Consider the following 25,706-nt stretch of genomic DNA (forward strand, 5'->3'; position numbering starts at 1 on the left):
ATTTATTCTTAAAACACATAGATCACATTCTCGTTTGTAGTTAACAAAGCTTTATTTGTCTGTACTTGATCTAGTGCATTTAATCTTATTATCTGGTTGCGTTTCTTGGTGTACTTCATTTTGTCCCTTTATCTGTAAGTTCTGATTGTACATGTTAATTATGTTCTGATTCTACAATGATTGTTATGTTATTATGTACTGTTTTCCACTCCTGTTATAGCCCTTTGTAAGGGCTGACAGTATCTGTAAATAAATAAATAAATAATAAATAAATGTGGGTACGAGCCACATAGTGATGAGCTTATCACCATCGTCGTTGTTGTTGTAATTTTCTCGCACTAAAACATGGCTAGCACTGCTCACGCTCTCCACGCGACCATTATTCTAAGCACGTGTCGACGGCAAGCATCCGTGAGCCAGTCTCCCTTGGTGACAAAAAAACAACAACAAAACTAACAAAGCAACAGAACGGCTTCTTGGCCAATCCCCGGTAGTGGGTAGACGCCAGAAATAAGGAGCAAGGAAGCACGCTTCTTAGCGATTGGTGCCCATCATTTTTCACTGTAAACCGCGTTTGTGCACCAACCGGCTATTTCAGCTTCGCGTCCATCGAGCACAATCATTCACTTGGGTCGACTTGAAGCGGCAGTCTTTCTCATCGAGGGAAGCGCTGGAAGGCGCGGGCTTCGCTATCGGTCCATGTCCTCAAGGCCTACCGTACAACTGGCGCTGTCGTGCGCTTACTGCGCACTGCGCTTGTCCTTCATTTGGCTGACCGACCGGCTATTTCCGTGGTGTGACCACCCGTCGCACTGCTTCGACTTCACCCGCGAACTCGCTGCCAGCGTGAACCACCGCGTGGACCCGTGCGAGAACTTTTATGACCACGTATGCGGATTCTGGAACTTCACTCACGGCGCCTCTAGAAACCAGTTCGAACTACTCGCGTCGCGCACAAGGTACGTGGCGACGTATCGCGTCATAGACGCAATCACTACAGCACGCTTATATCCATGGACCGCGGGACAAATGACCTAAGAGGTGCGCTTGCGCAGCCGCCAAATTTAACATGGCTTCCACATGAACATACGTTGCCACGACGTACTTACAGGCCGCCACTATACTCGCACTTATGTACCATATCGCTAATTCGAGCCTTGCGTGTAGATATTCCGCCGTTATGGACTACTACGAAGAATGCGTAGTTGGTCAGGTAGGTTTAAAATGATAGAAGAGGGCAAAGCGGTGACAATGGCCCAATGTAAACACTGTGGTGCGTTGTATTTAATGTCTTTCCGTATTCTGTATAGTGTCATTGTCGTGTCGTACTTTCATCCATCACGCAAACGCGCTTTGCAACTCACTACGCTCTCTTAGAGAATTTCGCTTATAGGCGAAATTATTTTACAAATATAAAGCGTGGTCTTACCTCGGCTAACCGAGGGGCAGACAGGATAACTAAACCACGCAGTCGCACACTCACTGATTGGTTTGCGTTGTGCGGCCACCTGTCATACCACTTCCAGTTGGAGCGCGGGCTTCCAGGTCGTCCTGATATTACAAAACTTTGGCGATTTTCAGTTGATAATCGTTCGCCGTCGCACGAATGGCTCATCGAAGTGATCAACAGTGGTCGAACTATATAGAATATATCGATCCATCAGGCCGGACCGAACGTTTCGAAAAATGACTTGTTTTGCCCCACGGATCTTGCCCTTATCGCCAGGCACTTGTTGCCGCGACGAATACAGACCCATGGTGAAAAGGGCAAGACAAGTGCTTTTTCGAAGTTTTGCAAGATCTCTTGCCCGACGAAGACAACCTCGTCGAAGTGCTCAACCCTTGTTCCCTTGCACAACGATTCTTGATCACTTCCATGTCTGTGATCATGTGATTCCGTCTAATTTAAAATTCTCACCGAGTGAGAACAGTTGTGTGTCACTCCCTGCCTTTCCCTCGCAGGCTGCTTTTGTTCGAGGAACTGGAGAAGAGTCCCAGCAGCTTCTCGTTCACGTCCGCCTCGCGGGTGACTACGGGATACCAGAGATGCCTGGCCGTCACTGCCGAGAAGCAAGACCACACGCTCGTTCTGCACGAACTGCTTGCCGAGTTCCACCTCGAGTGGCCCACTGTCCAACCACCGCGCAAGGAGTTCGATTTCCTCCACTTCCTCGTCGGCCTTGGGCTTCGGTGAGAGCGCACAGGGTCCAGCCGAGAGCGCGATGGTCAGGCGCTGAACTCAATAGAGCAAAACTGGGTCGTTGCACCCGATGCGCCGCAGCATTGTTACACATCGTTCAATGAAGCCAATTAAGCTTTCTTTACCTCCTTGTTTCGACATATCCGCTGTTGCTGTCTTGTCGAATAGTTCACAAAGGTCTGCAATCCCCCAGGACTAGCACCTTTATCTTTACCACACATACACGCTGCGCTGGCTATCGGCCATGTTGTCAGCGGTATTCCCTGTGATACAACAAACGATACGTATACATCGTTATTGTAGCATATAGACACTAAGAAATTTTTAAATCAAACATTTCTATGCCTACTTTGCCGGTCTTTCGGGATTGACCCGTTTGCTCGGTCTATCTCTCGCCGATTAAACTGCAGTTTACTATTCCATATCTCCCGAATCGAGTCGTCGGCACCAGTGGCGTGTGTTGTGAATAGAGAAGATAGGCCTTTAGGTACGTGCAAATGAGCATGTGATCGCTGGGCATGGGGCCCACTGGGGATGAGGGCGGGCTAGGATTTTTCTCAGTTATGAGAAATTGGCATAGGCTCGAGAGAAAGTGTTTTGTTTCATTCCACATATCCTGTTTTAGCCGGGCGCAATTATCAATTGGCACTTGAAATTCTAAAGTACGCTAGATGTTTCTTTGATGGGCAGCAAATATCTGATTGCGCACTGACTTGTTTTTTATGCCAGAAAAACTCATGAAGGAATGAAAAGAAGATCTTGCAGGGTTCTGATTCGTTGCATGTGACCGTGAAAAGGTGAGTGAGAAAATTTAAACGCGGATGACAGTCGCGCAGTGGCGAGTCACGTGGTGTCCACGGAGTTCTTCCACAGGCGTGAACTTCTCAGAAGGGCGTAACGTAGTGCTGGCGGATCGCCGAGGGGCAAAAGAAGTCGTTGCCCTGCAAGGTGATTGTGATGTCTCGACGAAATTATTTCTGACACGGAAAACAAATCAGTGATGCATGATCGTCGATGTGCTACTCACCACACACACGTACTTCAGAAGTTTTCCTTTAAAATAAGAAGGTTAAAATATAAAATGTGGCAGGAAGCAGATAGAAAGCTTACATTCAAGCACACAACAGTGTCATAACTAAGACCTAATTCCTGCAGACTCAGGCCAGAAACTTTCCAGCCGACCCTTGTATGTGACCGAATAGACAACTTCAGCCTCTAGGCGTGTGACAATGTGCTGTGAGCATCCTGGGCCAATTTGCCAAAATGGTATGTGCGATGGGCAGGGGCCCAAGTAAACGAACAAGTGAGCAAAATAGAAGGACTGTGTGCGTTGACCAAGCGTACGTTAATCCACATAGAAATTAAGAACGATAATCGAAGAGAATATATTTCAGTTAACAAGAAAACTTCGCTGAAAGCCGATTCCTTCAAATGCATGGGATTCGTCAACCACAGAAGATAATTATAAATATCGCTAGTGTTATAAGCGATGAATAAGTCATCAAAAATTCTGCTATCACGAACGGTTCGTTCTGTGCGCGTGCCCAGGACTTTAGGTTAAGTTAGGTTAGGTTAGGTTACGCAGTGTTACTATCTCTCGATCGAGGAACACTTTTTATCCCCGCTTTGCGCAACCTCATAGCTAAACCCCCCAATCTAGCTAAACCAACGCGAATCCGAAGGAAAGCCAACAGAACCATACGCAAAATCATGCATTTACTATACGGGCACCCATGCAATGCTTATCCTGCCAAAAAAAAAAAAAGGGGCGTCACTTGATCATCTTCGAGTGAGGATATTATTTCGCACACCTACAGATAAGTGTAGTTTTGAGCCGTACCCGTTAAGCACTGAGCTATGGTGAAAGTTGCACTCTGTGTGGGCGGGGTGTGGAACGTGCGCTGCACACGCCGGTACATGCGCTAGTGAGGCGCCGGCATTCACTGCGTAGAAAGAGACAGCTGGAGCTGCCCGAAACTTGAAAGATTGGGTTGATCGGGGTTGACATAGTTTTCAATGAAAGGACGATTCCCCAGGCAGCAACGAGCACATACTACTAATAATAATTGTTGGGGTTTAACGTCCCAAAACCAGGATATGATTATGAGGGACAACGAGAACACACGAACGCAGTTGAAGGTTTGTCGAAGAGAAGAACCAGCACGACACGCCAACTGCCTCTCGCGCCTATCAGTGTAACGTATAATGACTCTAGAACGTGTTCTTGGCCAACTTGGTGCTTAGGTTTGCTGGTGCAACGTAGGCGATGTGAAATAAAGAGATGATTCCTCTGATGATCACGTTATCTGTTAGTCTTCTGTAACCGGCTGCCTCTCATACCACACATGCAGAATGCTTATAATGCTTTCTACTTTAGCACTAGCCGCGTGTAATCTCAGTGATACACAGATACCGTGACATGTGCATGTGTGCGGGTGCCATCATGCGTTTAAAAAGGGTGCGTGATAAAACGTACGCTGACAATGTTTAATTAAGTAGTAATGTTTATTAGAGCGAGAACTCTACCACGCTACGTCTCCCAAGATCACTCATCGTGTCGCAAGACCTTGAGCCGCCAAAGCGCTAGTGTTGCAGGCGTGACATCACGTCACGTGATTCGCTGCGGAGACGCGTCGCAACTGCACTCGCTCGGAGCCTCGCCGCTGCAGTGCCATGTGACCAGGCGAAGGCTTAAAGGAAGGATAACACTAGGAGGGAGCGTTGCGTGACAATCTTGAAGCCTATAGTCAGATACAACTTTAGAAGTCAGCGGCATTTCCTCGTCAAAGGCGGATGCACACAAGCCTGCACCAATGGGTGCGCAGTGCAGACTGAAGGTCGAGACAGACGGTACGATTTTCCATGCGATGCGACATCCGACGCGGCGGAGGGGAAACCGGAATGGTGACCTTTCATAGCACGGACAGCCACCATTCTGGCTGTCGCACCGCCGGGTCGGACGTCGCATCCGAAGGAAAATCGTACCGTCTGTCTCGGCCTTGACGTCATGAGATGGACAGCCGGTGAGCCCGCCTTCGGAGAACGTTGCGAAGTGCATGAGCGGGACTATTTCAGTCGAAGAGGCGACCGGCTGCTGCGCTTCGGTTATCTGGGCGGGGCCTCCACGGACTTCCTAAGTTGTATCCGACTAGTCATAAAAATTAAAGGATCAATAGGCCTTGGTCACGTGATAGGCAAGTGATTCTATCGGTTGCGCTTGTTGCGAGTGCTGCGGGGGCCTAACCCTACCCAGGACGCACCGCGCGCACTTATGGGGAGGGGCGGCGTCAGAGGAGGTTGGCTTGCCGAGGCTAAAGTCACTGGAACGGGAAAAGTACCGCGACCGTCGTGCTCGCCGCCATATTTGGTCCAGCGTGGCCGAAGCTGCGGCGGTGCGGCGTTGATTTCTCGCGGAGTAACGCATGTTTTACGCATAGCGTGCGCTTTTGTAGCCACGAATGAAGCATACCGTTGTCCTCTGACTGATTAGGAAAGTAATAGCGGCAAGTTTCACTTGCCTACTGCGCACGCACGCGTACTAACGCGATAAAAAAAGCGAACTGCGCGGCATTTACGCGCTCGGCTGTCTGCATTTATTAACTTCAATAACATTTGCTGGCAGGCTAGTTGGTGATGCATAGTTCATGGGTAAAATACAGCACAAACCAGACGATTAACACAAGGAAGACACGGGACAGAGTGCTGACTTTAACTAACAGTTTATTCTTGGGCGAGCTTACCTATTTATGCAAAACGATCAAAATCAGACAAGATATCTCCCAAAAATAACAGATCAAGAAAAACATTAACAAAAAAAAGAACTTGAATTTTTGTCAGCACGTAGGGGATGAATTTTTATGTTCTGGAAGAGATGACGCAGTGGCGCACGTGTTTGTGGTAAGGGCTTTTTTGTTTTCTTGATCTGTTATTTTTGGGAGATATCTTGTCTGATTTTGATCGTTTTTCATAAATAGGTAAGCTCGCCCAAGAATAAACTGTTAGTTGAAGTCAGCACTCTGTCCCGTGTCTTCCTTGTGTTAATCGTCTGGTTTGTGCTGTATTTTACCCATGAACTATGCATTTATTAAATGTTCTTAGCGCATTTCTGTGACTTTGCATCTATCTATCTATCTATCTATCTATCTATCTATCTATCTATCTATCTATCTATCTATCTATCTATCTATCTATCTATCTATCTATCTATCTATCTATCTATCTATCTATCTATCTATCTATCTATCTATCTATCTATCTATCTATCTATCCGCCCCCGACTTTGCGCTGTCCTGGCCGCTTCGTTAATCGGAAGTACACCAAATTTGGTATGGCATAACATGACTGTATGACGAATTTAAATTAGGGTGATAACATGAAAATAATGACAGGCATGCCATGTACGACATGATTTACATGCCACGCTCAGGGTGCGATCGCGGCCGCTTCGATAGCTTGATACACAACAAAATTGGTATGGCGTGACAAGAGTGTATGACGAACATAAGTGACTGGTTATAACGTGCAAATCATGACAGACATGCCATGTAAAATATGATTTACATGACATGGTTTCGGGGCGCTCGCGGTCGTTTAATGAAATGCATATATACCAAAATTTTTATGACGAGCTATTTCTGTATGACGAACGTTAGTGATAAGTGGTAACATGAAAATCATGACTTCCATGTCATGTACGGCATGACTTACTTGCCACGCTCATGCTGCGATGGCGGGTGGTTCGCTAGCTTGAAATGCACCCAAATTGGTATAGCGTGAGGTGACTGTATGACGAGCACGAATGACAAGTGGTAACGTGAAAATCATGACGGTATCTAAGTTGGTCATACAGTCACGTCACGCAATACGATTTTGGTGCATATCAAACACGCGAACCGGCCGCGAGAGCATCATGAGCATGCCATGTAAATCATGCCTTACATGACATGCGTGCCATTATTTTCATGTTACCACATGTTATTAACGTTCGCATTACAGTCCCGTCACGCTATACCGATTTTGGTGCATATCAAGCAAGCGAACCGGACGCGAGAGCATCATGAGCATGGCATGTAAATCATGCCTTAGATGACATGCGTACCATTATTTTCTTGTTACTGCACGGTATTTATGTTGGTCATACAGTCACGTCACGCAATACCGATTTTGGTGCATATCAAACACGCGAACCGGCCGCGAGAGCATCATGAGCATGGCACGTAAATCATGCCTTACATGACATGCGTGCCATTATTTTCATGTTACCACCTGTTATTTACGTTCGCATTACAGTCACGTCACGCAAACCGATTTTGGTGCATATCAAGCAAGCGAACCGGCCGCGAGAGCATCATGAGCATGGCATGTAAATCATGCCTTACATGACATGCATACCATTATTTTCATGTTACCGCAGGGTTTTTATGTTCGTCATACAGTCACGTCACGGAATACCGATTTTGGTGCATATCAAGCAAGCGAACCGGCCGCGAGAGCATCAGTCATTATTTTCATGCTACCACCTGTTGTTTGTGTTCGTCATACAGTCACGTCAGGCGGTACCAATGTGTAGCAGTCAGTTTTCATAGCGCGCTGATCATTATATGTGAACCCAAAGGCGTCAGTTTTACGCCAAACATAATAAAATGTTATTGTGCATGAACCTCCTGCGACAACCACGCGAAACAAGCTGCACTAGTGCAGGGTAGGCGCAAACATTCCCCGAAACATTCGCGAATTCTCAATGAAGCGCTTACCTGACAATGCGGGTATCAGTCGTGGGAACAAATTTTTCCCGCCTAATTCTGTGCAGCCACACAGCCCGTCGTTTGGCATCCTTTTTCCCGCCGGGAATAGCAAAGAGGGCCTTACCCGGGCATTCTTCGATGCCTCGATAGGCTTTCGATGAAGTCTCAAAGCGATACGGGATGTTGTAATGTTCCTGCACGCTTTCCTGAGCCTATAAAAACAATCGCCCTCCAAAGCGGCGTGCGTCTGCGGCCGGGAGACACTTGCGAGGCGAGCGGGCTGGACCATTTATGTGGCGAAGCCGTCGAAAGAGCGCGGCGGCGAAGAGAAAAGTAACGCGGTACTTTTCCCGTTACAGTGACTTTAGCCGAGGCTAGCGGAATCACGTGACACTCCCTCCCATAGTTTCTTTTTTTTTCCTTCCTTCATGGGTATAACGGCTACTTCGCCCGCCGGCGCTTGGTCGCTCATTGCTCATTGCTCAGTCGAGCCATGGATAGCGCGCCGGCTGGGCCGTCTGTGCGCGCGCTTCAGCGCAAGCGACAGGGTGAATCCGATCGTCCAGTAGATGTAGCTACACGGCTGGCTGCGAAATCTCAAGCAAAGGCAAAGTTCGTGCTGAAACACCGGAGAAAAGGACGGCCTGATTAGCACGTTATAGAGAAGCTTACCAAGCGCGTAAGCGTGCCAAGGTCGAAGCTACCGCAGCCACTGCATGTGTGCATAGTCTTTGCAAAACCAAGCCAAATATACCTTTCGCTCGTTGCAACTAGGTTTAGAAGAGTTAAACTTCAGCCATTTTTCCCTCCCTTGTGAATTCATCTAACCGACTGCTTCGTATCCAATCGCAGGTACGACATCCACCCACTGGTAAAGTTCACCATGGTGCCGTACCTGCTTACCGACGAGGGCTACTCACTGATGGTGGCTGACACCGATCGCCAGTCGTGGCGCACTGCAACCACCGACATGCATCCGGACTGCCTGCGCGCTTACGGCGTCTCGCTGGACCTGAAAGCCGTGCTTGAACGGATGATGCGCGTGCGCAACGACCTGTCGGCGCTTGAAGTGATCTCGCGCGCTCAGCACCCGTACTCACCTCGTTACTACGAGTTCAAACAGCTGCCCGCGCTCACCCGGGACCGAATCAGCGACAGCGCCTGGCTGGATGTCTTCAACAAATACCTCCAGCCGGACATGCAGGTACGCGCACGGGCGCACGCTGCGGCAGTCCGGCTCTCGCGCTGTACACTGCGAGAGGGCGCACTTGCAGATAGATAAAAAAAAGCAGAAGAAAGAAAGCGTAGGTTATTTAGGTGGTCCCTCGTGCAATTTTCGAGCCACCGATCTTGAACCGCGGGTTGCGCGGAATCACGGTTGCAGAGGGAATGCAAAAAGAACGGCAGCTTTACAGGCACGCAGTCCGAAGTTGATGAGTAGAATATTATCAAAATACGTCAAAAGTCAAAGCTGGTTCTGCCCGAAAGGCGAAGCACTGGTATCGATAGCAAAGCAACGAACATCATTATAAAGGTTCGCCGTTTTATTGGCCCTATATCTTCCAGTAAGCATTCATTTACTAATTAAATTAACGACCATGGCGCCTGCGCGTACATAGATATACACGAACACACCACACCCGATGACCGCCGGAACTGTGGCTTTCACAACACCGACCTGGTGAACAGCGCGAACCGAAGGGAGCAAAAGCGTCGAGTTGTGGCTCGCTATTGTGCTTTTTTGGGTAACGTGAGTTGCAGCAATAAAGGGAACCTGTAACGCTTTTTCACCATGGTCAGAAAACGCTGGCGATCGGTAGTCGAGATTCCTGAGAACACGCGAGCCAAACGTTATAGCGCAGCACACGGCTTGGAATTTACAATTAATCCTCAAAGTCAGCTAGAAATCGCTGCCTCTTCTCTCTACAGATGATGCCATATACCCAAATTACTGCGCCATATACCGAAGTCCACGGCCGTTGGCTGATATCAGCATGGCGAGCTGCATAGTTACCGTGGCCGCCGCGGGATGCCGCCACGTGCCCGCGCGCTCGCTCGCGATCACACAAAGTGAGCCGCGCGTTGGAAGAAAAAAAAAATAAAGTGCTCAAGGTCATGACGCGCGCTGACGAAGGGACGCATCTTCTTTGCCCCCTTTTCATCCCCCTCCCTGCGTAGCTTTCAGCGCGCTCGCTGGTACGAAAACAGAGAGGAAGCACTTAAAGCGTGCGGCAAATCCTTGTATCTACGCTCGTACTTGACAGAGTCTACAATTTTTGGCGGCAGTCGACTCGTGAGGCAATAAGCGCTTTTACTGAGACCATTAGACGAATACTTGGAAAAGTGTGGCAGGGCCCCTTTAAGCGCGCGGAGATTCGGGGCAACACGAAGGAAGCAACTCGTTCAGCCTCTGGAACAGCCGCATATTACTTGCAAAATAAGGTGCACGCGACACATTTATTGCGATAGCAATTATATGAACACTCCAGGAGCATTTCTGCCGTCACCGGCGGTGTCGTAGTCGCCGTGATGTTCCGTAGAACGTCTAAAGGCGATAACATCGCCCCGCGCAACGTATGTTCTATGTGCGAGTGAAAGCGTGCGAGGGCAGCCGACAATCGCGGCTCAAGCGAAGTTGAAACGCACCGGCTGTCCTCCGTCGTGCGAAAGGCATGTCCAGGAGGTGGGAGACTGCGTGACTCTGGCGGAAACTGCGTACTTTGATCGGCCTGGCGCGGTTGCTCGAACGCTACCTTGACAGGGATTAGCAGACGGTTCATACCTCTGTACGTGCTACGTTCTTACGGCGCAGTTTGCGTTGAAGCGGTAGACAGCACAAAGGTCGCTTGGCTCGCTGCAGCGGCCGCGTTTCCTTACACCGGCGTTTTGCTGAGTTTCATTAGGTTGGATGCTAATAAGAGGGAGCTGATAGCCTTACTTCGTATAACGTTCCAATTTGTTGCTATCGCATTGATTGATTCACCCTTGTGGCGAAACTGTGATTTTTTATGAACTTCACCGCTGTTTGACACTCGACAACCCGCGCTGAGTACAGGAGATTATTACTTTCGAGTGGCTCCAAGTAAAAAATGGATTCATTTTCCAGATGTTTCTGAATCAACTCTGTTCCTTATTCATGGGGAGCGACGACGAAGACGTCGAGATGCAATTTTCAAGCGTCTTTCATGGTCAAGTTGCGAGAAGGGGATGTTGAGCTTCTTCTTTACCGATATGGATATAGGTGGGGGGAAATCGGAGTCGGCTGGCAAATAATTCCAGGAACGCTTTTCCTTACCTTTTCCCGGCTGTGCCTAAATTGGGAATATAAACTGATGCCTGGTTTCCTTGGGAACGGTTTAGGTTGGTTCTGTGTTGTTATTAAGTTGTTTTTCGTGAACTTAAATTGTTCAGCTGCAATAGATGTGATAACGCCTGTTCATAACAAAAAGGTAAGATAACTCTTTGTCACCGCCCATTTTCAAAGGGGATGCCTTTTAGAAAACAGCACTAACAAGGGTTGCACATGCATAAATGATAAGAAGGCAAGCGGGGGAGCAGCTCTCGCCGTAGCACTATATACTTGCATAGTGCACCGCATGCGCAATGCGGAAGTTTAGGGTTCGGCTCCCATCGGTTGCAAGTTGTTATTTTTCGTGCACTCTAACCTGATCCTATAATCACTGCGCTTCAGTTAATTAATAAATAAAAATAACCTCCCCTATTCTTTCATTGGCTTTATGTAGCCCTGATTAACGAAATCGAGCCCTTCGATCGATTCGCCGTGTTTCGGTCGATTCGTTCGTGAGAAGCCCAGTAATTCGAATTTACACTACTACCAATGTAAGCTGATGCTGTGAGAAATGACTGTTCACACACAACCACTGCTAATAAGAGAGCGGCGGAGCGGCAAAAGTGCCGCGAGTTCAAGGCTATACGTTCTTTCACGCTGCGAAAACCACAGCAGCATTTAGCCGTACACGCGACCTCTTTCGGTCATAAGACATAAGATAACACACTTCACAATGGATGAAAAAAAAAAGAAAATGAAGCGATGATGGGCTTCTCACAATGGCCTGCCTTTGGTTCCTGGCTTTTCTGAAGATGGGGAAGTAAACAGTTCTTAGAATGCAACATCAGGGGCCTTAAGCCGCCGTCGTAATCAAATACCTGCGTGGCCATAACCATGCTCTTTAAAGAATGAAGGAGCAGGTCCGACTGCGTAAACGTATGGGGCAGACTTTGCGCCCCCCCACCCCTTAGACGATTAGGGGTGGGGGGCTCCCCTGCCCCTTCATGTGCACGATCGATGTGTGTGTACAGTGAAACGTGCGTTTCGAGCCATAATGCATGAGTGCGCACGGACCGCCATCACCTGGAACGAGCGATGGCAGGTTCATATGTGTCTTGACACCATCAACTCACTCCCGGCCGCCATCTTAACGGTTTGCACGCGCTAGGGCCAGTGTTTCCTTGTGCCCTGGAGACGCGTCCTTGTCACGCGTTCTAGCTCAAGTGGCGAGTTGGGCGTGTTGGTACATAATTACCAGATACTGCAGCCCAAGAAACACACCGGACGGGGGGAAAAAATGGCAAGGACGAGCGCTGAACTTGCAACAACTTTTATTGGGAAATTCGCACGCATATACTTGCTGTCCGACACAGACGTCATCAGCTGCACATGCGTAAATACGCCATATCTGAAAGTCTGTGTGGATGGGACGCTTACGCCCCCCTCCCCGAGATAGGAAATACGTTCGGCTTCTACGATTTCTCGAGTGACGCGCGTTTTGCTAGCTCTTTCCCTACCGAGATTTTTTACCAGAAAGGATACAAATATAGCGATTTTTTTATTTGCATAAATGATTTCATGTGTGTTCAAACAACTGAGAAAGAGATAATGGAAGGCGCTTTATTTGCAAGATGCACGAAAAAAAAGTTTTGATTCGCTATAAAGGATTGGCTTCTCTGCATTGCACCGCGGAGAGTATCGGTACCTCTCTAGTTCTCGGTGCAGATAATACCTCTTCAAAATTTAAAAACTAAAGCAAAGTGACAAGCGAGGCCCTGAAAAGACACCTTGGACGCCCCTGGTGGCGCTTTGTTTACATCTATCGACGTCCACTGCCGATACGTTAAGACACGGTCGTTGTCCGAATATGATGGTTCAGAGAAGATATACTGTTCTGCGTCGTCGCCGCCGCACTCAGAGGAGAACAGAAATTATTCTTCACTCTCTGAGTCCGACAAAACTTTGGCGAACAAGCGTCCTTTTTTTTTCTTTTTGCGATCGCAGCTGTTGCCGATGCACGCGCTCAAACACACATAGGAGGACGCCATTTTTAATTCCGGTTGTCGGAATTAAATTGTTTCTCGACCGAAATGCATGCTTTGAGCGAGTTTTTAAACATTTTACGGAGCCATCTGCCGAAACCAAGGACAACTCAGCAAGATAGATCAGGGTGGCTTGATTGCGGCACCGCGAAACGCTTGTTTCAGCGTGGACGAGGCAGCTCGATCGTCTTCTGTGGGAACGGTACAAACCGTGTGGACGAGCTCAGCTCGTCTTCGGTAAGAAAAGGGTTGATGACGGAAGTGTTCTTGAGGTCGGGTGAGCAATCCTGACAGGTCATACAATGGCTAGCCAGGAAAACTTCAAAACCTTTTCCTTAATGCGCATTTTTCACGTTGTTAGCATGCTCTTTTAAACTGTCTGGAATTATTCGAATGCATCTTACGCTCCCCAAGAGCGGGTCAAGGTGCCAGAACTGTGGCGCACAGCCCTTCTGGTCCGACCTCTCCCCACTAAAATGGACAGAGATGAACACACCGCACGACGTGAGGCGCGCGCTCGGGCGCTGGAGCTACAATATGGACAGAAGACAGGTGTCTACTACGTGGACGTCGCTGGCCCAAACCCCGAGGGGTGGTACACGGATGCAGCTATTCACGAAGGAACACAGGTGGATGGGCTAACCTTTAGGGCGTATACTGTAACACAGGCTGAAGAGGTCGCCATTGCCCTTGCGGCCTCTCACAGTAATGCCAGATGCATTATTACGGATTCGCGGGGCGCGTGTCGCAACTACGTAGCAGGGTACATCTCACCCTTAGCCTACAAAATACTGCGCAACTGCATAAGGGACGCGGACCCTCACCCGAAACGTATTATTTGGACTCCGGGTCATCAGGGATTGCGGGGAAATGAGGCTGCAGATGCGGCTGCCCGAGCGCTCATTTCCGGGTTTCCTCCATCAATCCCAATGGAGACAGACGGGGAGGGTTACCCTCTCCTCCGGTATAGGGAAATTCTAGAATATTAGAAGGAAATTCATCGCCGCTACCCTCCTCCTGCGAGAGGGTTGAAGAAAGCAGATGAGCGCATCCTATTAAGACTCCAGACAAACACAATGTTATGTCCTGCCATCATAAAACATTTCGACCCTACGGTCACAGGACAGTGCCAGCACTGTGGGGAGGTGGCAGACACCTACCACATGGTGTGGGCCTGTCAAAACAACACAGCCCTTACTACTCACCCGAACCCTACACGAGAGGACTGGGAGGCGGCCCTTCTCGGCTGCTCAGACCTTCAGGCCCAACAGGCCTTGGTACAGAGAGCCAGGGCGGCGGCTTCAGCCAATGGGGTCCCGGAATAGAGACTCCACCTAGTCTGTAGGAACCTCTAAAGAGGTCCCACACCTCTCCTTGTAAATAAATGCTTTTCACCACCACCACCACCCATGGGGAGAAAAACAAAACATGCGGCCGGTGTTATATCGGCATTGCACCCGCGTGTCCTGAATTTAGGCAGTGTTTGGAATAACAGCTACGACCACGTCCTGCGCCTCGGAGCACGTATTATACAGCAAGTTTGCTGGATCACTGGCAATCTGAAAAGCTCTAACTGGGCTGCCGCATATATACATGAGGCACAACACGCCGCATACGTTGCGTCAGTGGTGCGCCTCACAATCGTATCGTGGTTTGGGCACGTAAAGCTCCAGAATGAGCCTTTTTTTAACGTCCGTTGGCTATTGTTCGTTTAGCGCTACCCGAATTCCAAGCGTGACAGAGCAACCATAGCACAAATTACTGCAGTGCAGTGGCGTAAATCATGTGGGGTCCGGGGGAGTCCCCACCCCTCTTGTATTCAGGCTGGGGGTACACCCCTTGCAAGTGTGCCCCCTTGAGATTTATCTTTCAAACATCGTATATGAATTGCTTGACAGTGGATATAGCGCACTCCCCCTAAGATAAACTATGAAATTCGAAGCCCATCCAATGAGTGGAAACGAAGTGCAAGTGTTAAAGCTGATTATCGTTTCGAAAGGCACTGTAGCGCTTAGGCTTCCTGAAAGGCTACGGGCGACTTCGGACGTGCCGCGAATATTTATTATGCTGGGCTTTGAAGCGCTAAATAAATAAGGTTACCCTAACATCTACCGTTATTTATTTATGTGGGCGATTTATGGGAGGCCGTTCACAATGAAGTATGAATGCGATTGCTCGAATGTAAGTGTGTTATTTAAAAAAAAAAAGATTGTTGGTGAACATAAACACGCTTTACAAGAAAGATTCCAGGGGTACATGGTGGGGGGCTAACAGTCAGACACGATGGGGAATGGACCTTTACGCATTATCATAATAATAATAATAATAATAATAATAATAATAATAATAATAATAATAATAATAATAATAATAATAATAATAATAATAATAATAATAAGTGCTAGCATTTTCATTTGATGGTTTAACCCGAGTGACATATTAGCTAGAAATATGCCGGAGCCTCCACCTACGAGTTACACTTATAAACTAACTTTGCCAACTACATTGGCTGCACAGGCCCATGCTCGTGTTCTTGTTAATTTATTTGAAAACGCCATTTTAATTTTTATATATTTAAAAATAAAACATATTTATGAAAAACAAAATGGCCGCTGTGGCATCAAGATGTGTGTGTGTTGTGTGTGTGCGTGCGAACGCGCGCGCGCGCGTGTGTGTGTGTATGTTTGTGTGTGTCCCTTGAGATTTTGCTGGATTTACGCCGCTGTCATGATACTGAAACCTCGGCTACATGAATAAATTAAACAATAGAGTTACTGTGCTCTTCAATCCGGCTTAATAGAAGGTGTTTCTGAACGCGTTGGTGATGCACGATGGTTCACTTCTTGCAGGTCGGCCCTGAAGACCTTCTCCTGGTCTCCAGTCAGGGCCCGTTCTTTTTGCTGTGGGGCGTGTTGTCCCGCTACGAGAAGATCATGGCCGACGTGCTGTTGGTCTTAGGCTGGAAGGTTAGTATGACACATTCTGAGCACAAGTGACGTGACCGTACACCGATGAATTTTTTACACGTGGTACATTTCGTCCTGTCCGTCTAGTGCCATGCATATGGATGGCGCACTATATATGTCTGCGCCATTCAGTACGGCACTAGCTAGAAATTTATTTCAATAACGCCAAACAATGGCGTATAGATCACAGTGTTCTATTAAACACACACGATGCGGGTCATCCGCATGATCACGGTCACCTGTACACGCAAATCTGCAGGTTTTCTGAGAAGTTGAGAAAGGTTTCATAAAATTTTCATTTTCTAAGCTCCCAAAGCAACTATAGGTAGATGTCACGGACGTGGTAGTGAACTATACGTATCACTTTCTACACCTGAATATATGAACAAAATTCTTCATTCCGTCTTGAAGATTTTTTTTTTTCAACTCTTCAAACCTCCGCCTTCCCCTTAATTTGCGTCTTGTGACATCTAAGTGTCCTTTCTTGACAATGAAGGGAAAGCTACGGGGGGGCGCAGCATTTGCACATGTACTCCTACGCGTATAGTAGTCCGGTATGGCGCGCGTTTCGCACCGCTGTGGAAAGTGATGGCTGCGAGCAATCAGCGTTTCACATCGACGCACACGCCCGCTGAGCGTTCGAGGTACACGTAAAAGGCGTGACTTTCTCACGCGTGCGAAAACGCGAAGTGACAGCGCATAAAGCAAAACAATTAGAAATGCGTCTCTGGTCTCTGGTGTGAGCTGCGTCCTGTCTCAAACAGCTACATGCAGAAAATAAAGGAGAATTTTTTATATCTCACGCAGAAAATAGCGACACAATTGTGGGACTAGACATTCATTAGCGGTAGGATACGCGTGCATTGGCTGTGTAGCCTTCGCTTCATTGCCAAGGAAAGCTGTCCGTGAGTAAAGGAGCACAGTACACGAGTAGTTTTACGCCGCGCCGCTGTCGTAGTGACAATGCTAACGCCATAATTGCCAGCGCTGCCTCGATACCCCATTAGTAAATGGCGTTCTGCTGCTGAGCTCGATAGTCGCGTATTCGATACTGGCTGCGGCACGCGCACTAGAAATGCAGTACCTCTCATGTATGGGGGCGAAATGCAATACCTCCCGCGCGCACCGGGATTCACGTTCACGTTAACCAACCCTTAGTGGTGCAAATTAACTGAAGTCCCCCTGTACGGCGTTCCTCACCATAACTAGATCGTGATGTTTGCTGGTTCCTGAGACACCAGAATTTATTTTATGAACATATCCAGAAATCGTTGCCTATCGGCGGTGAAGCTTCTTGTGAACATATGATCCAAACGATCCTAGAAAACTTGGAAAATTAACAACTAAAAAGTTGATCAAGAAATTTTTGTTAATTATTCATTTCAATACAACTTTAGGTGCGGCAAAGTATTTTCGCCTCGACGTATATAGAGTGCGTTTGCGAAGACGACAGATATACCTGACTGCCACAACATTTTTATTTTAAAAATCTGTATTGTCTAAAAAAAACACCCTGAGCGAGGTACTCTGTATTTATTTTGACCACCTGCAGGGTTCTTTTGTCATGTGTCATTTGCAAAGGAAGTTCCATTGCAGTCTTTCTCTTTGGGACCTAAAACTGCGTGAAATATCATGTATGTCTCTGTTATTGTTACAACGAAAATTTGATTTCACGGGTTCCTGAATTTAAGTATACTAGCGTCCTTACATTTCACCCCCATAGAACTGCGGCCGCCGCGGCCGAGATCGAACTCGTGATTTTCGAGCTCAGCTGCGCAGCGCCATAGCCGCTATAAGTCGTGGCGGCGGGTGACATCGCTAGTTAAGTCTTTCAGTATTTCTGCTATCTCAATTTTATTATCCGGCTCCGTGTTTCGTAGTCAAACCACCTCAATATTTATGCTTTCAAGGTTAATGTCGTCGGTAATTCGTTCCGCGGCGCTAATATTTGTAGACTATTTCAACTCTTGATTCTTTTCGGCTTTGTGCCTCATCGTGTCTGACGCTATAGGTCAGGGGCGTAGCCAGAAATCTTTTTCGGGGGGGGGGGGGGGGTTCAACCATACTTTATGTATGTTCGTGCGTGCGTTTGTATGTGTGCGTGTATATATGCGCGGGGGGGCCCCAACACCCCCTTGGCTACGCCCCTGCTAGAGGTATCAGTCATCATGAGTATCAGTGAGTTGGTTGGACACGCAATCAGAAATGAATAGAATATGAAGAAAGGAACGTTTCGAGGAGTGAGCCCCTGAACCGCTTTAGATGCCATTCACGATTCGCGAAATTATGCGCGAATCGAGCTTGCTTCTGTTTTCACACGACTTAGCAGTGCGACGTTGCAAAGAGCATCCATCACCGTCAGGACGTTTGTCGTGCGTATACATTACGTACAAATACACTTGACCAGCTGTACAGCGGGACAGCTGGAAGTGTGTCCGCCCATAAATTTATCGCTACATTGTAATATAATAATTGTTGGGGTTTTACGTCACAAAACCACGATATGATTATGAGTGACGCCGTAGTGGAGGGCTCCAGAAATTTTGACCCTCTGGCGTTCTTTAACGTGCACCTAAATCTACGTACACGGGCCTCAAGCATTTCGCCTCCATCGAAATATGCGGCCGCGGCCGGGATTCCATCCCGCGACCTTCGGGTCAGCAGTCGAGCACCATAACCACTAGACCACCGTGACGGGTTATCGCTACACTCATTCCATGGTATCTGGCCCAGTGGCCGGCGTTGAGTCGCATGCTGTATCGAGGACACACGTCTCTATGGCTGCGTTCTTCACGATAAGCCACTGCCTGTGGTGACCGCCAGTGGGTGTTCAGTAAGCCTGGGCGTGGTGTCACCGTCAACTTTGTTTCCTCCGTCGTATTTTTTACCGCGCGCATTATCGGCAAGATTCTCGTCGCAAAAGTGTATTGAATGTGATCGGCGGAACTGGTATATCGCTTCCGGTCCTGCTGTTTAGGATACGACGCGACTGATATATCGAAATGACCTTCCTTTGCCAGGTAGTCATGGACGAGGCGTACGCCTTCTCGGCAACGCTTTCCGAGTGCTCCAAGATCGTCAGCTTCCGGGATTCGCCCGTGGTGAGCGCCGACATCTGCGTGAACTCACTGCTGCAGCTGGCACCGGCCGCCCTAGGCCACATACTGTTGGGCGCCATTGGGCGCATGGGCATGGTGAGGCGCTCGGGGGCGATCACCGAGCACATACGCAACGCATCGATCCACTCCTTCGAGACTCTCGCTTGGATGGACGCAAACACTTCCAAAGCTAATGTGGTGCGTTCCCAGTTTTTTCGCTTTATCGCACAGCTCTTTTACAGGACCCATTTGGTCGCTAGGTGGTCCGAAGAAACGTCAGGGCTGCACGCGACACTTACGGGCAACGAGTGTAACTGCTATTAATTGCAACTTTGAAGACGTCGAAAGAATGTGGATTACATTTACGGCCGTCAGGCGCTGGCATGCGAGCCCGTGCTGCTAACAGAAGTGATGTCCCAGATTCAGCGTTCTTCAGAGCTCCCCGGTGCCAGAATGCGCGAGATTCAGGCGTTCGCTCGGGCATGTTTGTGTATGATGTCACCACTGCTTGCGATGATGCTTACTATACAAGCAGCAGTATTAAATGTAGGGCCTTCGCTATAGACGCACGTATAAACTCTCTAATGTCATTCCATGTCAAGCGTCGCGCGTCTTTTAGCGACCATCTCTCACATTTCCTTTTTAAAAATTGTGCATCTCAGTTTACTGTCCCACGCAGAGCATCTTCTCAACAAAATATTGCTATATTGCTGAAAAAACATTTTGTCTTCAGTGACGCGCTTTAGAAGTGCGATTATGTGTTAACAAATTAACTAATATATTTTGTTTGGGTGAATTGATACAAAAGTTCGCCTGTAGAACGTTTAATGACTAGAATTTATTATGCGGTAGCGTTTGTTCGCAATGGAGAACCTTTCAAATAAGAAGGAAAGGGTCTGTATGTGTCAGCGACACGTAGATTGTGTTATACACATCTGGATTGTGCTTTTTTACTGGACAGATGTCGTGATGACATGCTTGGCGTCATGCTTACGTGCATGCTTCGTTTCCTGCCTATGGCCGCTGAATAACAGTTGGTAGTTGGCGCTTCTCAGTTTCTTCCCTGTCCTCTTTTTTTCGTCGTTTAAGCTTTGCGCCGAGAACAACATGTTTAGCAAGCATAGACACCAACTAACCCAGTAGGAAGTTCTAGTGGGGGCCGGGAATGTTTTTTACGTGTCGACGATTCGACAAGGTTTCGCCAAAACGACAGTATTTTTACCAAGGAAAGTACCGCGAATTTTACTACTTCTTTTAATGCACTGCACTGTTCTAGGCGTGTGCTGCACAGTAAAAATATTTCGGGACGAATACATCACATGTGTTTTATGAGGAAATGTCACAAATATGCACGATTTCCTATTTCGGTCTGTTTTTAGTCGCCACTTTCTTTTCGCGGAGGTGCATTAAAAGACAGAACTAACGTGCATTGGATAGGCCTTCATGTTGACATTCCATATCCGTCACTATCTCATTTTAATTTTAGTATTCCGCAAGATACCAATTTCTCAAGTTTGCACAATTCTGCATTACCAATTCGCCACAGCGCACGACGGTTGCCGCTCGCGTGGTTGCGCTGTGACAAGGATTCTACCGGCACACGATGGTTCGACTGAGTTGGTCAGCCCTATGCGATGCATTAAAATTATCCCATTTCGCACAATGACTTGGACCTGCGTAATTTTTACTCGCCAGGGGCCGTTTTACAAAGCACTGAATTGCTAATTTCTCACGGCTATTGGTTGACTGGCTTGGCTAATGTCTGTAGCGTCAGGATCTGCCGGAAATTTCTTTCACTAACAGTGCTAGTGTGAGAACGTTTCGTGCGTACGGACGCAGTTTCCTCATATATAGCGTTATCGGTGAAATTAAAACTGCGACCCCCGCACGCGTGCCTTCGCGCCAACGTGTTTTCACGTGTTCTGCGATAGGGCGAACTTACATGCATGTATACAGGCAATATCGCCTAAAGGGACGTTGGCACGAAGGAAATATGCCTGCTGCTGTGTTAGAGTATCGTGTATCTTGTTCTTGTGCGAGTGTTTGATCCTAACTAAGGGCAAATGTCTCTTTTTATTACTGTATATATATATATTTTTTGTGCGAGATACTATTCCGCATTGTGCAACAGGACCAGCACCAGCCACGGTCAGCAGAGTCCGTGAGAACTGGCCTATAACGCAAGAATGCGTTCATTGTAAATAATATATATCAATAAAAATTACGGCAGATCCCACGCACTGTGGGAATCGATGCAATGCGAAGCAGTCAGCAAAGAACTGCATACATCGCTTTGTTTTTCTTTGAGGCAAATGAAGTCATTCATGTCATAACATCTAGTTCACTATATATCGCATTTTTTTCATGCAGGCATGCATGTACAACCTGTTAGATATCATGCTAATAAAACGTATATTCTGCTATATATGATGCATGACTTGTCATTTATGTTCGTTGCGCACTCATGTCATGCCATACCAACTTTGGTATATGTCCAGTTAACAAAATGGCCGCTAGCGCACCAAAAGAGTGATATGTAAATCATGTCGTAAATGACATGCATGTCATGATTTGCATGTTAGGACCTGTCACTTACGTTCGTCATGGAGTCACATCGTGCAATACCAATTTTAGTGTATATCAAGCTAGCAAACCGGCCGCGAGCGCACCATGACCGTGGCATGTAAGTGATGCAATACATGACATGCATGTCATGATTTTCATGTTACCACTTGTCATTTATGTTCGTCATGCAGTACCGTCACGCAAAACCAATTTTAGTGTATATCAAGCTAGCGAATAAGGCGCGAGCGCACCATAAGCGTACGTGGCAAGTAAGTCATACCTTACAAGACATGCATGTCATGATTTTCACGTTACCATCTGTTATTTATCTTCTTCATACAATCACGTCATGCAATACCAATTTTGGTGTATATCAAGCTATCGAACCGGCCTTGAGCGCACCATGAGCATGGCATGTAAATCACGCTGTACATGACATGCATGCCATTGTTTTCATGTTGCCACCTGTCATTTATGTTCTTCATACAGTCACGCCACGCAATAATACCAATGTTGGTGTATATCAAGCGAGCGAAACGGCCGCGAGCGCACCATGAGTGTAGCATGTAAGTGATGCCATACATGACATGCATGTCATGATTTTCATGTTAGCACTTGTCATTTATGTTCGTCATACACTCTTGTCACGCCATACCACTTGTGATATATATCAAGTTGACGAAGCAGCCGCAAGAGCACCAAGACTTTGGCATGCAAATCAAGCCGTTCATAATATGCATGTCCTGATTTTCATGTTATGACCCTCATTTATGTTCGTATTACAGTCATGTTACGCCATACCAATTTTGGTATATATCTCATTAACGAAACGACCAGGAGAGCACAAAGTCGTAGGCGGCTAGATAGATAGATAGATAGATAGATAGATAGATAGATAGATAGATAGATAGATAGATAGATAGATAGATAGATAGATAGATAGATAGATAGATAAGATAGATAGATAGATAGATAGATAGATAGATAGATAGATAGATAGATAGATAGATAGATAGATAGATAATAGATAGATAGATAGATAGATAGATAGATAGATAGATAGATAGATAGATAGATAGATAGATAGATAGATAGATAGATAGATAGATAGATAGATAGATAGATAGATAGATAGATAGATAGATAGATAGATAGATAGATAGATAGATAGATAGATAGATAGATAGATAGATAGATAGATAGATAGATACGCTCAAAGTCGCAGAAGTTCGCTAAGAAATGCTTCGCATTTAAACCAAGGGGAACGGAGGGTTCCAATTCCCCTTAGGCACAGTCATTTGAAGCCAGCGGGCAATGAAGCCAAGGAAATCACAGTGTAAATTACTTTTTTATTTAATTGAAATAGAAAAATGATAAACTCAAGAGAAATGACAGTGGGCCGAACAACTTGCTGACGGTGGAATTTGAACGCGCAGCACGTTCTTGTATTACGGGACCGATGTTCTTTCCATTTTTTAAAGACGATAGTCTTTCTTGGGATATTTGAACGCAGAAATTTTGGTCTGTCTGTCTGTCTGTCTGTCTGTCTGTCTGTCACACGATTCAGCCACCCGGCCAAAGTTTAGGCACTTGCTGAACGCCCAGCCATCTTGAACTGGTAGCTGCGTTCATACTTGTGAACATTGTCGATCAAAAAGCAAATAGTACGCATATCTGAGGCGCAACATCAATAAGTAAGTATTAGGTGGTGTGTTCCTTTACTAGAAAATACATAGATACGTAATTCTAAAGACCCTAGTGTTTCTTAGGCTGCGCTCAAAATGCGACGCTATGCACGAAAAAGCCATCTGCCGACGATATGGCGCTGCCACCTGGCAGTGGTCCTGGGAACAGAATCACGGGTGGCCGCGGATGAGACCAGGACTCGTGTGGTACGGCCGGCAGAATACTATGGTCTTTCTACGACATTTGCAGCGAAGCACGCAGATACGCGGCCAATTTTTTTTACCTCTTTCCATTAAGATTTATGCCTGTGTGATATATAATATAACACTGGGAGTGTTAGTCAGTGCCACTATTCACGATCATGGTGGTGAATGTACTGCTTCATTTGTATAAGGCCTACGGTAGACATAGACGAAAAATCCTTGAACGGGGGTGTCACTCGAGCCAACGGTGCACCGAAAGTGATCTTGTCGAAACGTTGGTTCCAGCGACACTCCCTGTTCGAAGATTTTTCACCTCTTTAAGCCTCCATCTTCTCCCGAACTTCTGACTTCCTTGGATTTGTACAGTTGACAGGAGTTAACAGATTGGTGTCTGCGGTATATACAGAGGTTGACATAATGCTATAAGCGTACGCGTACGCTACTGAAGAAAGAAAAAAACATGACTTATCCCGCCGTCGTAGGAATCGCTATAACACGTAAGTGAAACGTGTCTTCCCAGATGTAGTTCGTTGTTTATTGTGTATTGATATATGAGAGCTTGTACAATGTCGATTGGCGTTTGGCAGCTATAGCACCATTTGACGTGGACCACGTTGACGCCTTGTGTCACATCTTCATCCCGACGACGAACGTCCATGATCATGATTTAACCCTTGTGGCAGTTGAAGTTGTTAACATATACCTTGACACAGCATACGGCGAATACCGCGCAAAGATGTCATTAACAAGCACATAATAAACATTGGTACTCGATATGCCCTCCTTCAAAGCGTCATCAATTGAGGAGAGAAACGGCAAGGTGTGCGCTCCCCACTAATCGGGTAACCTACGCCTGTGCTCATGCATGAACTACCACACTGCTCTTCAGGAACGTGGGAGGCAGAGGTTCGCAGCTTTTGCCGTTAACGCGCGAAGAGGTTCCGCTCCCCACTGTCGTGCCTGTCGCTCAACCAAGGCGCGACATTCGCCCGTCGACATTGTTGCCTTTCTGCGGTGCTTATTGCGGCGATTTCATTAGTCAGTACTATCGTACTCGAAGCAATAGGCAGCGGAGAAACACCGTTGGTGCATGTGCATATGACAACTAGCCGTCAAACGTTAATACGACGCGAAAGGCAAGGAATGTAACTGTGTGCGCCTCCTCGATGCCAGCGCGGCCAGCGTTCCTTCGCTGGCACCGAGGCGCCCTAACTGCGTCAACTGCGTCGTCCTTGAATCACTCCCTATAGGCGCTCGTTAGTGTCATGACGCAATGCTTCATTCACCGCTCGCAGACGGCGACATCGCCCCGCCAACGAAGAGCGCCGTGCGAGAGAGAATGTGTGAGAGATATAAGGCGCGTTTGTAGAGCGTCGGTAGCGCAGTGGGTAGAGCGCCGGGCACCTATCGTCGCAGACCGAGGGGTCGTGGGCTCGATTCCCACGTGATCCGTTAGTGTACATTTTACCAACGTCATATCCGTGACTGAAATACGTCAGTGAAGTTTTGGTGGACCCCGGCATAAAACACTTTCGTGTTTAAAAAAAATCTCATCGCACAGGAGCGGATGATGAGCATCGTGAGCGTGGACGGAGTTCCGGCACACTTGCTGGACACGGCGGCTGTGGACAGGAACTACGACTTTCTGCCCTCCTTCGCCCCGGACGACGGAGCCTTCGGGCGGCAGCTGCTCGAGGCGCGCAAACGACGCTTCGAGAAACTTCGGCGCATGATGTACATCGACCCGGAGAAAATCAAGCGTCGCAGCGAGATATCGCTGCCCATCCTGGCAGTGAACGCCTTCTATACGCCCGTCTTCCACGTTATTTTCGTTACCGGCGCCATAATGCAGGCAAGTCTTGCGGTTCGCAGGTTCGGGTGGTTTGGAGACGAGTGCAGTGGTAGTTTTACGG

At 47.4% G+C, this 25,706-nt stretch overlaps 1 protein-coding gene across 1 annotated transcript in view; it reads left to right on the forward strand.

Moving 5' to 3' along the window:
• Positions 1–699: 699 nt before the first annotated feature.
• LOC119384146 (neprilysin-1) overlaps positions 700–25,706 on the forward strand; it is a 34,626-nt gene continuing 9,619 nt past the window's right edge. Inside the window, exons 1-6 of the mRNA XM_037652441.1 lie at positions 700–959; positions 1,963–2,190; positions 8,797–9,148; positions 16,125–16,241; positions 19,262–19,435; positions 25,355–25,645. Of these exons, the coding sequence (XP_037508369.1) occupies positions 700–959; positions 1,963–2,190; positions 8,797–9,148; positions 16,125–16,241; positions 19,262–19,435; positions 25,355–25,645 (1,422 nt within the window). The remainder of the gene's footprint in view (positions 960–1,962; positions 2,191–8,796; positions 9,149–16,124; positions 16,242–19,261; positions 19,436–25,354; positions 25,646–25,706) is intronic.

Source organism: Rhipicephalus sanguineus, chromosome 1 (genome assembly GCF_013339695.2).
Source record: "Rhipicephalus sanguineus isolate Rsan-2018 chromosome 1, BIME_Rsan_1.4, whole genome shotgun sequence".
NCBI lineage: Eukaryota > Metazoa > Arthropoda > Arachnida > Ixodida > Ixodidae > Rhipicephalus > Rhipicephalus sanguineus.